This window comes from Symphodus melops, assembly GCF_947650265.1.
Source record: "Symphodus melops genome assembly, chromosome: 5".
NCBI lineage: Eukaryota > Metazoa > Chordata > Actinopteri > Labriformes > Labridae > Symphodus > Symphodus melops.
In genome coordinates, this window is record NC_136695.1 from 26,753,528 (window position 1) to 26,770,250 (window position 16,723).

The 16,723-nt window shown below is 42.3% G+C and overlaps 2 protein-coding genes across 2 annotated transcripts; both read right to left on the reverse strand.

Moving 5' to 3' along the window:
• Window positions 1-730: 730 nt before the first annotated feature.
• Window positions 731-6,171, reverse strand: tektl1 (tektin like 1). The gene is made up of 8 exons (XM_079344820.1): window positions 5,542-6,171; window positions 4,774-5,058; window positions 4,006-4,110; window positions 3,139-3,283; window positions 2,300-2,466; window positions 2,091-2,186; window positions 1,608-1,721; window positions 731-1,146 (listed from the first exon to the last, which is right to left on the reverse strand). The coding sequence occupies exons 1-8, from the start codon at window positions 5,830-5,832 to the stop codon at window positions 949-951; spliced, it is 1,401 nt and encodes a 466-aa protein (XP_079200946.1). The 5' UTR covers window positions 5,833-6,171; the 3' UTR covers window positions 731-948.
• Window positions 6,172-6,966: 795 nt separating this feature from the next.
• Window positions 6,967-16,151, reverse strand: LOC306823668 (uncharacterized protein). The gene is made up of 11 exons (XM_079343395.1): window positions 15,848-16,151; window positions 13,873-14,101; window positions 12,785-13,788; window positions 12,408-12,551; window positions 10,995-11,072; window positions 10,266-10,382; window positions 9,941-10,090; window positions 9,504-9,671; window positions 9,058-9,210; window positions 8,606-8,797; window positions 6,967-7,798 (listed from the first exon to the last, which is right to left on the reverse strand). Exons 2-11 carry the CDS (start codon window positions 14,042-14,044, stop codon window positions 7,694-7,696), a joined length of 2,283 nt encoding a protein of 760 aa, XP_079199521.1. The 5' UTR covers window positions 14,045-14,101; window positions 15,848-16,151; the 3' UTR covers window positions 6,967-7,693.
• Between the last annotated feature and the right edge of the window lie 572 nt (window positions 16,152-16,723).

A 16,723-nucleotide genomic window follows, 5' to 3' on the forward strand; every position in this document is an offset into this window, starting at 1 on the left:
GGACTATTTATTTACTGACAATTTAAATGGTACATTGATCAGTGTGTGGTTGTGTTATTATAGTTAAGATAACCAAAATTAAAGGAATTAAAGGGCCATGACAAATTAATCTTGGTTAAATAGTTTATTAAGATAACATCAATCAGATATAATACAGACCATTACGAGTTATTTTCTGATACTTTGCTCTATTGTTGTCCAAGCAAATCCTCCGAATCCATCTGTGCTGTGTTGCGTTTTATACACAACACACAGCTTTTATCTTTTTATTGAGGCTTCATCTCTCATCTGGTCAGTGTTGCCAGTGTTATTGGAACAAAAAGAGAAGTCGTTGCGTGCGTCTCAGTGCAGACAAACACTTCTTAGCATTTAAAATGAATGGACACCGTAAAACTGGAACTAAATGTGGTGATTAAGCACAATCAGAGAATTAAGGATGTTCAACACTGATGTTAGTCGTGAAGTCTAAATCAAAGTCTGCTTCAGTGGTTCCTTTCAAAGGTTTTAAATGGGACGCTTTAGTTCTTCCACAGCAAACTTTTAAAAGCATTTCTCGGGAGGAAAAGGAAAGAGCCCAAAGTTTGAACATTCACAAAGAGCTGAAGTGATTCATGTTGGGACTTTGTGAACAAGTTCATATAGAGAATGAATATGCTCCTCTATGGACATATTCATGGGATAAATGTTGTTCTGATGTGGGGTCATATTTTTAAAATTTGTTTGATTGAAATACAGCTATAGACCATAATTAAACAAAAGCATGTGAGCATGTGTGCCCATAGATTCATTTGGCCCTATCATGCAGCTTTAATCATGTTTCATTAATAATGCGCCTCTACATCTCACACAATGCTGCCCTGTTTTCCAATCAACACACATCATCACTATCATCGTTCTCTGTAAGCATGCTTTCTGCAGCTCTAATGAACACGTCGAGGTCGTTTGGCTTCAGCACGCCCCCTGGTGGAGAAAAGTCGGCACGGCCCGCTTGTCCACCTGCTGCTGCCTCATGCGGATGACGGCTGCGTCGACCTGAGCCGCTGCCCTCTTGCCGTGCTGGTCGTTCAGCAGCTGCAGAAAGGCGCGCTGCAGCCTCATCAGCTCCCCCTCAGAGGAGGTTAGACATCGCCTCAGCACTGCACTGCCCTGAGAGACACACAGGAAACACTGTCACCCTCCTGGTATGGCTTGTTTTAGACAGGTGACAAAACAGGTGAGCTAGGTGGAAAACCACTAAATGGTTTTTTTTATATTCAGTCTGAACATCTGCCGGTGTATTTGAATGTCATGAGTTAGAGTTTTCACAGTGTGTGTTTATTGTCACACATGAAGAGAGAAGCTCATATGAGTAAAGAGAAAAATAAGTAAAGTTGTCTAACTATTTGTACATTTAAAGAAAAAGTTGGAGAATAAACTGCCACAGCAGCCACAAAGATGAATTAAATCATCTGACAATGAACACAAAATGATTAAAAAATGTCAAATGAATAACTAAGAAACCCTTTCCTGAAGAAAAAGTAGGGAGCAGGAGGTAGCCACATTTGCATCACCTTCAAACTTAAATGTAACTGAATATATCTATTAAGACATTTTGAAATATTTCACACCTGTAAGAGATTAGCGGCCTCAGGTAACTGTGTCCCTGGGTGTCTCTGATAAACCTGCACCAGAGGCCGGTTGAGCTTCTCTCTGGACAGTACGTCCCCGCTGTACTCTGGACCCTGCACACAATAAGAGAAATTGAGGAGAAACATCAGTGTGTTTTTTTTTTTTATATACTTTATTAATCCCGCGAGGGGAAATTCGGTTTTCACTCTGCATTAATGGAGAGGTCTCAGAGTGAGGTTGCTGCCCACAGCGGGCGCTCCAGAGCAGTTTTTGGGGTTTGGTGCCTTACTCAGGGGCACCTCGGCAGTGCTCAGGAAATGGACTGGCACCTCTCCAGCTACCAGACCAGTTTCCGGACTTGGTCCGTGCCGGGACTTGAACCGGCGACCCTCCGGTTCCCAACCCAAGTCCCTACAGACTGAGCTACTGCCACCCAATGTGTGTTGACTGAAAGTCAGGCTGCGTTCCACATACACACTCACCTGCAGTCTGCCGTGGCTGTGACGGATACAGTTTATTTCTCTCTGCTTACGAAACATGGCCTGCCTGGTGGCTGCAGACATTAAAGTCAGGTTTTGCTGTCACGGAAAGAATAAAGAAGACATTTTTTACTATTTTGAAATACATGCGTTGTCATAGTACGTCTGTGTAACACACACAAATATGTTAAACATGTTGTATTTGTGTCTACCTGCAAATTGATTGTCTCTGCAATTTTCTTCACAAGGCCATCATTGACAGTAGAGTGCGCAGCTTTCTGCCTCTGGATGGCGCCGGTGAGCATCTGTCTGATGTTTTCTCTCAGCAGCTGTGACTGGTCCACGGTCAAAGTGGACTCCTCTAAAGCCTGTTGACATTCTGCACAGGGACAAATCAGTGATGTGAGGAATGATTTGTTTCATTACAGGCTTCACTAAGCCACTTTCAGAGCAGATTTTCAGATCAAAAACAAATCGCTCTCTTCCAGTTTCCCTCCTGTTTTGTTTCTTTAGCAGCAGATGAGGGCCAATAAACCTCTGAAAAGATTATGAGATCAATTTTATGTATTGTTATGCATTGCAAAGTTAATTTGGTTGTTTTGTTTTTTTACTTTTCAGACCATAAAAAGTATTTTTTTCTTCTGTTGAACTCTTGCGACGACACTGAGAAGGAGTATAAAGCCTCCACACACTGAATCCCGAAGTGGGCGGGACCAGCACTCTTCCCCCCTGTGACGATAGGCCTAACAGTTGGACAGAGGGTGTTAACTGGATAAAAACATGTATGAGACATATCTGAAAAATTAACTAGCCAAAGGAAGTGGCTTGGCGTCCCATCCATGAAAACACAAGGACAACAAAGTCAGAGGGCGTTTCAGTTCAGTATCTAGTTAAGAAATACTTTTTATACCTGTTTTGTTCCTAAAATCAGAAATTCACAAGGACACTGTTTTTTTTTTCTTCATAACGTTTGGACCATCTTTGAGCCGAAGCAGTGTTTCTATTGAGCCGCTGTTCCTGCTGCAGTGATTGGTTCAGTTTGTCTTTGTACCTGGTGTAAAGGGGCTGACGGGGTCGCTCTTCATCCCTGCAGAGCTGCGGTGTCTTCCAGCAGAGCCGCTGAGAGGCAGCAGCTCCAGGACACGAGCCCTCTCACAGGAACAGGCCAACAGCTGTCTGCTGCTCTGACCCAGCGCCTGCAAGGGACACAGAGAGCTTCAGAGGGACAGACTCGTAACTATCACATATTCCCATTGCTGTTTAATCTTCTGATTATCAAATGATAGTTGACTCTATTATTTGTTTAAAAAAAGTTCATGTTCATAATTTCTCCTTATGCCCAATAGTATTATAACAGTTTTATCCAAAACTTCAGAACTGGCAGAAAACTTCAAACTGGCTGAGCTGCAATAAAAATAAATTTCCAGCAATTTTTTGATTCACAAATGAATGCAATAGTTGCTGTTTTATTTTGTCGGTCCACTTTAGATGATTACCTTACAAATTGTTTCAGCTAGTTAAGATGCTGGTGAGATGTGAGCATTATTACAAGCTAAACTGAGACAGCTTTTCACGGCCTACAACACCAGCATGTTAAAATAACCATAATGGGGAGGGTAGCGTGCTAAAAGTTGAACACATCAATACTTTATAGCATCAGAGATAAAAACACAACAGATATGATGAAGTGGCGATAAAACAGCAGGGTGGAAATAATTGATGTCACCACTCTGACAGTGTTGATTTTCTTCTGTCACTAATGACAGTAAATCACATAGAAAGGGGAGTGGAAACCAGAGAGAGGGAGAGTGCAGTGTGTGTGTGTGTGTGTGTGTGTGTGTGTGTGTGTGTGTGTGGGGGGGCCTTTAAAGAAAAACATGCCAAGCGTTGAAGACAGAACAGTGACTCTGTAAATCACCTGGAGCTGGGTCAGTGTGTTTCTGAGCACTCCCTCCAGATCCTGTTTCAACTGGGTCAGCTCTCGTCTCTCACACAGCAACAAGTAATCAGCACCATCTCTCTCCTGCAGCGGAGCAGAGCTGTCAGTGAACGCATCACCGCGACTTGATGAATGAAGGGAACAGTACAGAACTTAGTGAATTAATATGGAGTCTGCTGGATCTCTTACATCACGTATGTTGCTGTTGTATAATCCATCTTTAACGGGGAAAGGATTTCAAATCTATCAGTTAAGAGCAATTCGTTGAGGGTTTTAACAAACATATGGGCATTTGTTAAACATGCATGCTTCTGCAGGTGTCATTCCTATATATACAGTTTCTTTGATGTTGGGCAGAAAAACAAAAAAATGGCTAAAGAATCAACATTTACATTTACAATTTGTATTCAAGGACAGTTAACACCAAAATTGTAAAAAAAAAAAGTGTCAATTAGTGCCTCAATCTCACGACAGAAACCACTGCTGAATCTTTTAAAAAATATATCTTTGCTTTAAAAATGTTTATTGTAAGGCATTGAATGATTCATTGCTTCCCTTCTTCACGAGGACTTTTCATGTTACTTTTTTGGGGAAAAGTACAAAGCTTGAGAAAAAAGGGGGCTGAATTGTGAGCAGGAAATGAGCTCTGTTTGTTAAAGGACATATATAACCTGCATCAGAACACATACTGAGACTGTTCCTTTGCTGCTGTGTGTTCACATAAAAGCCAATGTTGTGTAAACTAACTGTCTCCACAGAGGACGGCCTCCTGGTCCTCCCTTCAGAGCTCCTCCTGTTGATGTTCAGGTGGCTTTTGAGGCTCCGCAGCGTCCTCTCCAGGTGAGCTTTCTCCCTCTCCAACTTGACGCCCTCGTCCCTCACCCTGCTGGCTTGTCTTCGCAGCTGACCCTCCACTTCCCGAACCGTCCGCATGTACTCAGCGGCCACGGCAGTGCTGGCACCGGCACACTGCTCACGCAAGCTGGTAGGAGGGAAGGGGGCCACAAATGTCCTCTGGGAGCTGCTGGGGAACTACAGAAGAAAGTCACACATTATTTTAATGCAATAATAAGTGAGGGGTCTGAATGAACATTCACCCATGATGAACTGTCCCTTTTTTACATAATATATTATGTAACAGTCTAAATTACACATTATACATGTTGGCTATATGACTGAACAGTCATAAAGTAGTTACATAAATCCAACTTTGTCGTTTAAATCTAGAGATGTACTTTCTAAGCTGCTTTTTAAAAGAAACATATTGTCCACTGTGTTAAGTGATAAATTCTTTACATCTGACATGAACAAATTTCACCTCTATCTTATTCTCATAAACAAGAAAGACCTACTATAGGCTCACTTTACACGTTTTCTTGGCCTATTACTTTAGTTTAGAAGAATATCCTGCAGATGTTTAAAAGACAAGTATTGATTTGCTAATTATTAGTTGATCCATCCCGCTATACCTTTTCATGTAATAAAGGCTGTAAAATCTGTTTCTGTCTTTCTCACCATCGGTCCAGTAGTTTGGGGTCTAGAGATCTTATTTCTGCAGATGCAGTCAGGGCTCTCTTCTTTGCTTAAAATCTTATCTTTGGCCATTTCCGCTGCGCCTTCTGTGTGCGCTGGTGTCAAACCTGCGGAGCCGCAAGAGGTCCGAGGACGGATGCTGCTGGTCCCGGACCGTCCTGCTCGGGTCTGCCGCACCAGGCGCTCCGCGCGCCGGATGGATCGAACCGTGCCATCGCGCCAAGACTGCGCTCCGATGGTGACGGAGCCGAGAGGAACTGACTGGACCTGCATTCCTTCACACCCGCTTCCCTCCTGAGAAAATGTGAAGTGCTATTAAAATGTTTTTTGTCCACTTGAAGAAGCATCTGATGGATCCAGCTGACTTTGTGTGCAGTGTTGAGATCTGAGCTCCATAGCAACAGTCCTTGAAGAAACAAGAAACTCAAAGCTGTTCAGTGATTGGGTGGTGAGTAGGAGAGGCTGACAGGAGGCACTGACATTTAACACTCCTGCTGCAGCTGCACTGGTTCAGGAGGTTCAATTCCCATTTATTCCCCCATAAATAAAGTTACACTAAATGCATCTGTAGCATAGGTCTTTCTACCGGCTAAAGGCGGGACCAAGCTCTCCACGTAGACCACAATCATCAGTTGACAAGATTGAAAACTGCGTTAGGGAGCGTCAACTAAACGAGTGCAGTTGACTACGAATCCCATGGTGCATTTCGGCTGAATAAAAAATTGCACATATTCCTGTTCTTGTTTAACCTTATCAGTTAATATTCAAATCCAGAAAAGGGTGAAAGTAGCCTACATTTTCTTTGTATCATTTGCCAAGGTGCCTTTGAGTGTGGGACCAATGTTTAAAATGAAGATAGATTATTGGAGATATTCACTTCACAATATGTTTCAATTTGTCCATAATCCCCAGACACTGAACATGTTTATGTCACTTTGGAATGAAGTCCTACCTGCAGAGGAATAGGGCCTGTCATACACAGACAGAAAAAAAAAAGTTTTGTTGTACAAAGACAAGCTGACACACAGAAACACTGCTCTTACAGGCGCCCTCTGCTGGCCATTTCCTGGTTACTCAAAGGTTTCCCTTTCCTTTATATCTTTAAAATGTCTTCATCTGTTTCTATCCGTGTTTGAATATGTATCTCAGTCTCATAACATAATATTGATTGGCTATATTGGATTAAAACAATAAAACAACACAAGAGGTCTGAGGACGGATGCTGCTGGTCCCAGACCGCCCTGCTCGGCTCTCCGAGTGCCCATGTTTATAAAAATGAGTAAACGCTTAAAAAAGTTGAATGAACTTTTGGAGAAGAAAACCCGCTCCGTAACCAGCAGCCTGAAACATGTCGGCCTAATGCAGTATGAATGGTTCACGATATAACAACACCTGCAGACATGAGAAGACATTGTGGTTCAGTGTTTTATTCACTTGAATTAAAATAAAGAAAATATCTCCAGTATTTGGTCCAGGAAGACATGTAAACGTTTAAGATCAGTGAAAACAGATCTGAAATAAAAGATTAGACATCTGAAAGAACAAGGAGAAAGCTGTTAAAAATATTATTTAAGTCCCTCATGTTCCCCTCCTTGAATGCTAAGAGTAGCAAAAAGACTTTACAGCTCTGTTTTAGGCTAAAGAAGAAGTAAAAAGGCAACCAAAGGCATCACTGCAAATTGCTTTACAGAATATAAAATCAAATTTCAGTTTTAACAAAATGAATGATCCTCAGTTTGACTAACAATCACCTTTCAGAAATGTCAAAAATCCCACTGCATGTAATGCTATCTAATCATTGCCTGACCATTAGACCCATTACATTCAAAATCAGCAAAATACAATAATCTGTTGTTTTTTTAAAATCTAAATCAAGTATTGAACAAAAAGCTGCAAACAGTTAAACCTGACATCTCCACAGAGTATTCATTCCAGAAACTGTTGTAGACACTGTGGAAAATAAAGCTATCATTTGGTCAGAACAAGGCAGGTCTGAGGATGAAACCTCAAAAAGATAAATAAAACTAAACTTAACTTTCAAAATGATAAATGTGCAGAAAAGCCGAATGCGTAGTGCAAATGCAATCCTCCATTTCTGTGCAGCCAGTTTCCATCTTGTCGGGTCAGAAGTCCGTCACAGTGTGTGTTTGACGGCAGTCAGAGGTTCACGTTTGTTCTGCAGGTTCTGCTGCAGCTCTCTGAACAGGTGGTCCCGCTCCTCTGCGTCCAACAGGATTTGCTACATTAGAGACAATGAAAAGATTCCTAGTATTAATGATGATGACATACGTCAGTACGGTCCATGCATAGATTAAAGTTTTAATATTTGGTTGGTTAAAAGCCCCACACATCTCAGACTTATTCTTTTAGTGTCGCACCTGGCTTTGTATAAACATCTCACGAGCTAGTGCTGATGAGAAATTGAAATCTGGGTTGTCTTCAACATTAATGTAAATGTATTAATTATATGAAATCTCGCCTGAAAATCTGACATCTACACCTGGCCTATATGTTTATGATGTTTGGTTTACAGGCAGAGAAAAGATGTGGAGACGCAGCTGCAAAGATGCTTTTCAACTCCGCTCTTTTGTCTCCTCATGGTGTCCTTCCTACAATCACGTCTTCATCAAAATGTCAGTGACGCAAAGGGGAGACTTAAAAATAAAACAAGAACAGGGTTGTTTGGTGTGCGGTACATGGGAGTGTCACACAGTGCAACAATAGGTACTTCGTAAATCGTCTTTTGAAATAGTTTAACTACTTTTAGGATCACTGACGATGCACCAAACTTGAATGACAACATTTGTACTTCAAGGTCTATCACCAACGGATTTAGATATTCTCATCCTTCACTGTGAAACCACCTGTGTTACTTCATCCTTCATCCTTTAAGCATTAAAGTGTTCACTGAAGCTTTTTAGTTGTTTATGAATGGATGCGTCTCTATTTTCAGTCAAAATAAAATTGTTGATAGGTTTGTGTAACAAACGCTGGACGGCTCCAATATTCCAGGAATTTATTTCACCTGGTGCTTCTTGTACTTTACCTCGATGAGCTTATCTCTCTTCTCCAGGCTGTCTCTCAGCTTCCTCTCCGCTCTCTCTCCGTCCTGTCGGAGGTTCTGCACGGCTCTATCCGCCTCCTTCCGCTCCTTCTCTTTCTGCCTCAGGTCCTGCCGAGTGTCTCTGAGTTCAGCCGTCAAGGAGGACACCGTCTGACTGTGACTCTCCTGCTGAGTCTGATGACAAAGTAAAAGGATTGTTGTCTTTATGCATTGCATGCTGTTGTTTGAATGGAACTTCTGCCTATATATTTTGACCAGAAGTCCCAAAACAGGAAACCTCTGAAAATGAAACTTTAACATCCATCTATATATTTCAGACTTCAAGCCATTCTTTCATTTTGCATTTTGATGGTATTTGTCCATCAATCTTTCCAAACCTCCCCTTGTAATTTGTCAAACCCTTCAAATCTTCTCCTCTCCTGCTTGTATCTCACCTGCACCATGTCCTGGTACTCCTGCAGGGCTGTGGTGAGTTTTGTGACCTCGTTACACAAGGTGGCGCTGCTTCCCTCTCTCTCCTCCAACCAGGCTGCCAGCTGAGCCCCGCCCCCGGCCGAATCCTGACCAATCACAGAGCCTGAGAGAGCCTGGAACAGAATGACATGTGAGTGGAAGTTTTACCAGAGTCACTGAAGTCAGAAACGTTTCTTGTAATGGTTGAAAAAAAAGGTTCACGGTCATACTTTACAGACCTACAGTTTCACAGTGAGGGAGACATTGTTAAACTCCAGAGAAGAGAGGCACACACACGAACCTTACGGACTAAATGAGGAATCAAGCCGCTCATGTTTTTTTGTGTATAATGTCTGAAGAGAAACAGATCTTCCTGCAAATATTCTATGTATTGTAAATATTGTGTTAACAGTGTAGATTTAACTACCTGTGCATTTTTCTGACACTTCTCCAGCTCCTCTTTGAGGTAACCAATCAGAGCCTCCTTCTCCTGCAGGACAGTAGCGAGGGCCCGGTCCTTCTGTTTCCAGACCTCCCGCTCCTTCTCCACCTCCTTCAGCTGGTCCTCCTTCTCCCCCAGAGCCACTCGCAGCTCCTGGACAAAGGACAAAGTATACATTTTCCAAATTTGTATTTATTCAGTAACAAATCTTCTTTATTTTTGTTTCAGACATCATTTTATCTATTGAGTCAATGTGCTGCCCGTCTGTTCTTTAGTGAAGCACTTTCAGCTGCATGCTTGTTTGAAAGGGACAATACAAAGATTACCTAACATCTAAAGGTTGTAAGAATATGTGTGTGTGTGTGTGTGTGTGTTTATCTGCAGTGTATTCGATCTAGGGTTTCTGATGTGTGTGTTCTTACATTCATAATATCCTGGTTGCACTGCAGGACAGTGTTCAGTGTGTCCAGATCTCTTTCTCGGTCTCTTCCAGCCTTCCTCAGGGCCTCGATCTCTATCTCCATACTCTTCTCTTTCTCATTCAATTCAGACCTCAGAGTCTCCAGGGAGGCCTGCAAATCACAAAACATGTTTTATCAGTACATGAAATCCAGCTAATGGAAGAAAAACAGGTCTTACAAAACCTGCTTAGCTGAAATATTTGGTGTGGTTAGGTAGTATGTGCTATCATAAGCACACCTAGCATTTAGCACTCATATCAGTAATCAGTACAGTGTCGGCTCTAACCTTGTTGTCAGACAGAGCTTCCTTCAGATTCTCCGTCAGTTTCTCAGTCAGCTTGTTGGCCAGCTCTGCCCCTGCTTCCTCCTCCTCACACAGTCGTCTGATCAGACCCATACACTCCTGCAAGAGAGAGGGCAGATGTATCTATCTGACTAAACACACTCATCACACAGCACTGGATGACTTTAATGATTGAAGGTTCATGTAGGTGCCAGGTTTTGCAAAATCAGACCGAAGCCAAGTCTATTGCAAGCCAAGCTGATATGATTGCAAATTAGGAAAGGGCAGTCATAAATCTACAGCAACATCAAACATGCCGCTGTATTTATAACTCATCTACCTCACCTTAAAACTGAAATCTGTTTGAACCTGCAGATATCTGCTTTGAGTTTATGAACCTCACTCTGTTGCAATATAAAATAACAAACATTTCTTTAACCGACAGGAAATGCAGAAGGACGTTTGTTTTACAGTTACTGGTACTTATTGACTATGTTCAATAGGCCCATTAAATTTCCAGCAGTAAATCCTCAACATAACAACACTACATACTGCAGAATTTGTCCTATGAGATAAACAGACAAAGTAAATGCAGCTTTGGCACTGCCACTTTAAGGGCCACCGGCCACTCCAAAGACAAACAACATTCCAGTGAGCGATGAGGCCGAGCAGCACAACATCCAACCTCTGTGTGCATGACTGAGTCCTGTCAGCCCTCGTCACCTCACCCACCTGGATCAGACGCTCCCGGCTGCGCAGGGAGTGACCGAAGCTCTGAAGCACAAGACTGCCACCTTCCTCCTGGTCCAACTGGAGGAGAAAAGAAACACAAAACTGTGGTCAGTGGTTTAAATCACTGGGAAACCTCAGAAAAAGACCAACATGTGGCCTTTTCCCATTTAGGTGAAATCAATCACAGCTTGTGAAAAAAAAGAAAAAAGTTTTGAATCATCTCTCGAACAACGACATAGAACTGCAGAATGGACCCAGATGGGATTTTGAAATAAACAAGCCTGAGGTACTAAGTGAGGGAGTGGTTAAGCAAGAGAGAAAAAGTGACAAATTGACGCTGAAGCGAGCAGATCGTCTGGCAGTGGGTTTATTACATTTACTTCATATTTGGGGCTAAATCAAAACGTTTGGGGCAACAGCTGCCCAGAGAGTTTGGCATTCAAGTAAACCACATGTATCTGTGTCTCGACGGCCCTTTGTGGACGAGGCCACAGGCGATTTCCTACAGTACCTTTGCTAAATGAAAAAACTGCTTATGCCTATAAATGTCATTTAACGCTGAAGGTTATTTTGTGGACACGTTGGACGATTAAACACTTTCAAACAAAAACAAAAAAAGAAGACCTAGATAAATGCATCTAATGTTGTTTTGTGCAAAACACAAGAATACTTTTGAAAAATGATCTGATGCCGATCCTCCTGAGTCCTGACGTTATTAAAAACATTCAACTCTTGAAGAATGTGCCGTGTTCACATGACAAGCAGGGATCAGCTCTACAAAAGGAGCTCAGAGGCCTTTTTAATGAGATCCTCTATCATAGGTCTGCTGAGCCCGGGGCAAACTCCACTGGTCGGGGAAGATTCCAGAGAGAGGCCGAGCGTGTGTTTGTGTGTGTTTTTGTCAGCCATTATCTTCACCTGTACACGAGGAAACAGGGACACACCTTTACATACACACACACACATTCCTTTCATAATGTTATATTTGTCCTCAGTCAACTCTCACAGAGGTGTATGAAGCGGTTTGTACATGTGACTGTGGAGCTGCAGAGCACTGCTGCAGTTTATAAAGAACCGGTTTGTCAAAACTAACAAAAATGCTTCTGGGCAATTATCTTTTATCAAAGCCGAGAAAAATAACAACGATGTGGGTACATCACAATGTCACAAATCCTTAATCCATCCCATCCATGATTTACTTCAAAAGGTTGGAGTCGATATTATTCTTTGTTAAACCATTCAGTGCTTCATCAAACTATCAAAGTGTTTGTGAAAGTGTTTCATAAAAATGAAACCACCTGGATTCCAAAATAAGCTGCTTTCTTTACAAGTCTTTCTTTATAGTCCATCAAAGAGACTATTTTGCATGTTTGTACCTCAGTCAAATGTGGTGTGTGGGTACAAAACACTCACCGGGGCCCAATCTTCTGATCCATTGACTTCAGCTGGTTTGCGTCCATGTTTCAGTTCGGCTTCCAGGGTCCTGATGCGAGAAACAGCTTGGTCCAGCTGGGCTCGCAGGTTCTTGACAGCATGTTGAACCCTTCCAGAAGTGCTCTTTAATAAAAAAAAAGGTTCATATGATAAACATGGGTAACGGCATTATGGGAAAAGCTTCAGTCAAATGTCTATTTCTAATCTTTTGGCCTCAGTTGATCCCGGATTTACTATTGCAGCAAACTGTGTAAATATTGACAGACACCGTTACACACAACACCTGGTCAGAGTTCAGTCTTACATGTTCATACAGTAAACTTGGATCCATGGTGTGCTCAGACTGGGAGACTCACCTCTCGATGAAGAGGCACGAACTCATCTCTCAGTTCGGTCAAAATGTCCCCGTCTTCACCGCCCATGTCCTCCGCTCCGTTCTCCACGTCTCCAAAGCTCAGCACCCTGTTCACTCGAGGTGACACCACCTCTCCAACTCTTCCCGAGTACTTCCCGTCTTTCCTCCCCAGAATTGGAATCCTACTCCCTGAAGGCGAGCTGATTGGCTTCCCTTCAATACTTCTGAGCTCATTTAGCACAAAGTGAACACCTGGTGAGTCAAACAGGTCGTTTCCATCCAGAGAGTCCAGAGACTGGATGGACTCGGTGCGTGAAGAGGCTTGTAAAGATAGAGTCGAACCTGCCAGTGAGGATGAACAGGAGTGAATGGATGGCACCCTATTCCAGTGAACGGGCATACTTCGGGATTTGTCCCGTGACAATGCCAATGGAGAGAAGGGTTGAAAAGGCAAGTGGCGAGGAACCCCACAAGCAGACTCATAATCCGAGTCAGACACACGCAAAGAATCACAGCCTTCACAGCATTTGCCCTTCCTGCATCTTTTCCCTGTTCTAATAAAATACGGACACGTGTCCCACTTCTCGGACCAGCACTCATACTCTGAGAGCGCCATGTTATCTCTGAGCATCTCCCTGTAGCCCTCCTTCTCCGTGTCTCCATCCTCTTCACTGGTGCTTCCCCTGCAGCTGAAGTCCCTTGGGTGCCTTTGACGGTAGTTCTGGCGCACCCACTGTCTGATCTTGTCCCTCTCCTGGGTCAGCTTCTGAAGCCTTTCAGATGAAAGCACCCTCACCCTCGCAATCACCGAGTCGAACTTAAATACCCGCTCAAGGACGCTTACACATTTGCCACACACAAACTCCCCCTGCCCGCTCTTCCTTGGTACAGGCTGCCCCAATATGTGAGTCAACACAGAGAGCAGATCCATTCCTTTGGACTGGGAGCTCAGAGATAACTGGGACATGGAGAGCGACCCTGACGAACTCAGCGATAAAGTGCTTCCTGTGAAGGTCAAGAAAAAAAGTTCACTTCAGGAAAATCTTGTTTGAAAATAATTTTCTTGAACATACTCTGCTTCAGACTCACCCCAGGGGCTGCTCTGCGAGGAACGGGACAGGCTGCCTCCTCTCAGGGACTCTGTCGGGGTCTGAGGCTGGCCATTCTTCTTATTGCGGCCCCCAAACAGCCACCGCCTTTGGTTGCCCTGGAGACCCCCGCCACATATTAGACACAGGTCGTTTTTGCCTCGAGAAGACATCGTGGACAGAGGGCTAGTTCAATCCCCCTTTAGTGTCCAGTAGATGCTGGACTCGTTCTGTGAATTAAATCAGAAAATAGGTTTGTATTAAACATCGTTCATGAGTGTGTTTCAGGTTTAAATATTTTCTAAACAATTCGAGAACTAGCACCTCGTTTTGTTTATTTGTTCCGTTGTGGACAAATCAAATACTCAATGGTTTCACATTGATAAAGACCGTTATCCACTACAAGCTTATTAAATAGAAAAAATACCCTCAATATAAAGTTCTATAGATTAACTCAAATAACAAATCGTAGGTAAGCAAAACAAATGTCCCGAGGAACACATACTATCCCTAAAGAAAACTATAATTAACAGCTAAAGCAAACAATGATACTAATGTTAGCTAGCTACTGAGTTAGCTAACAAAGAGCAGCTTAAAAACCTTTCGTGAACGAATGAACAAAAAGCTGTTTAAAGTTAAAGCTAACAATAAAGTAAAATCATGATTGTTAGCTAGCTGGTGGAGGAGCAACATGTCCTTAAAACTGTTGTTTGATTGTTCATGGGCAGATAACCAGATTCAGCTAAAAGCATCACATCAGGTATTCATAATACCTGATGTACATGTTGGTATGATGGACTGTGTGGTAACTTTAGCGTGGCTGCTCTGGTGGTTTCTAATTTATGGATATATTCACAGCTCTGTGAGAATATCCAACTTTTAACATATCCAAAAATTGTGTTGTAGGCTTCTGGACAAATTTCATATTTCTACAAGGAGCAGTGAAGTCAAACCTTTTTACGCTTTGTTTTGCTGAAAAAAGACCAGACTGAGGTCTTTTAGGTTCAGGCCCACAGTTGCTCCCATCCTTTTTTGTTTGTTTTTTTATTGTTCATTATATGGAACAAGCTAGAGACAGGTTTTTTTTTCCTCTTTTCGTTAAGGTCAACATGATCATTGACAGCTGGTTTGAAATGTTTTAGCTTTTCTTCACCTTTGCACAGGATGTTTAATTCAATGTTTTGTTTGGTTTTGCAATGGAGCTACATATCATACAGTCACACAGTGTTTAAATGAGTATCTTAGCTTTCCTTTCTAAATACTTTTTCTCCCCATGTACATTTTCCAGTCTGTTTTCCTTGTTACAGGATGTTTTTAAGAGCTATCTCTCAAACCTCAAACCACATTTTGAGTATCTCCCTGATGCTTCGGGTTAATATTTAGTTTTCTCTCTCTCTTGTATATGGCTGTTTTGACCGGTTTACTGAAGCTCACAGCTGCTGTGTGTTGACAGTAACAGGGCGGGACACGTCGACCTTGAGCCACGCTGTCAGTGAATTCACTCAGACTGTGGATGAATGAAACTTTCTGTCAGACCGTGAACCTTTAAACACCTCCCAGAACATCACAACGTCAAAACATTAGACAACTTCCAACTCATTTTAAACAAAATACACCCTTTTAAATAAACCCAAACACTTGTATTACAACATAAACATTTATTTTAAACTTAAAACTGATCAAACAGGCTGCATTCAAGACAGCAAAGGCAGCTTTCAATGTTTCCAGTGCATTGGAAAAGCTGAATCATCACCCAGTCTAAAAGAGTGGGACAACATTGTATTTCAGGGCTATTTAAAGCAACAGACGTGCAGCGATTCAACGTGAAAGTGACGTCAGCGTGTGAAAGTCGAGCTGTTTTTTCACCGGGAAGGAAAGACAAGCGTTAACTTTCACCGTTCTGTGTGTTTAGTTGTCCACGACTCACAAACTCAAAGTCTTTCATGCTGTAAAGTGTTTAAAAGGCGATAACTTACGTGTAAAGATCCTCTCTGGCTTCACGCGCTCGACGTGATTAAAGTTGTAGAACGTCGCGCGAGGAAGAAATCTGCATTGTTAGTGTCGTGTTAATTGGGTGAAGTCACACACGCACGTGCGCGCGCATACATACATACAGAATTGTGTACGGTAACAAGTTCATTCCCGAAAAAAAAAAACTCCACCGGGAACTGAGCGGGAGTCGCTCTGGTTGCAGCCACACCGGAGCAGACAGAGGAAGAGAGGTGGGTGTCACCTTGCTGACGTCACGAGTCATACCTGTGAGGGGCAGCTTGAGCAGCAGAAGGGAGGAGGAGGTCCTCCCACGCTGAGCCAGTTAATGATTTGTAACTATAACGATTCAGATTTAAAGTGGATCCTTGTTGGATTTTTTTTTTCTCCTCAGAGAAAGGAACTTTTTGAGAAACTTTGAAACTTTTTCAGAGAAATTAACTATTTTTGATTGTTTATAGTATAATGTCTTGGTCAGCTGTTAATCCTTCAAACCTGCAGATACTTTGTACATGAAAGTTTCTCATCGTTTAAAAATGCATATGCAAAATGACCACAAGAAGGAGCCACCCCTCTTACATGTCCCTTATCACAGAAGACTGTGTCATTTATTATCAATCAGGGTTTGATGTAAGATATATTTTCCCACTTTAAAAATATGCTAAGAATTTGTGCTAGAAATTAAATCACCAGAACGGATGTATAAATGACCTACAGTATAAAACATACTGGCTGCACATTTTAAAGCAGGATTTCTGATAAAAACAGTCCCATTGTTTTTTCCTCATAATCCATAAAGTTCATCCTATATAAGTTAATTAAGAAAAATCAATACATTGAATTGATTGTTCACTCCCTCTTCA

Excerpts from the sequence above, each read along its gene's own strand:
- tektl1 (XM_079344820.1), bottom strand. The coding sequence starts at position 5,832 with ATGCAGGTCCAGTCAGTTCCTCTCGGCTCCGTCACCATCGGAGCGCAG. Across the intron at positions 5,059-5,541 it reads CCCAAACTACTGGACCGATG|TTCCCCAGCAGCTCCCAGAG; the intron begins GTGAGAAAGACA and ends TTTCTTCTGTAG. Across the intron at positions 2,187-2,299 it reads CAGAGACAATCAATTTGCAG|CAAAACCTGACTTTAATGTC; the intron begins GTAGACACAAAT and ends TTTCCGTGACAG.
- LOC306823668 (XM_079343395.1), bottom strand. The coding sequence starts at position 14,044 with ATGTCTTCTCGAGGCAAAAACGACCTGTGTCTAATATGTGGCGGGGGT. Across the intron at positions 10,383-10,994 it reads GCCGGGAGCGTCTGATCCAG|GAGTGTATGGGTCTGATCAG; the intron begins GTGGGTGAGGTG and ends TCTCTCTTGCAG. Across the intron at positions 9,672-9,940 it reads GCAACCAGGATATTATGAAT|GAGCTGCGAGTGGCTCTGGG; the intron begins GTAAGAACACAC and ends TCCTTTGTCCAG.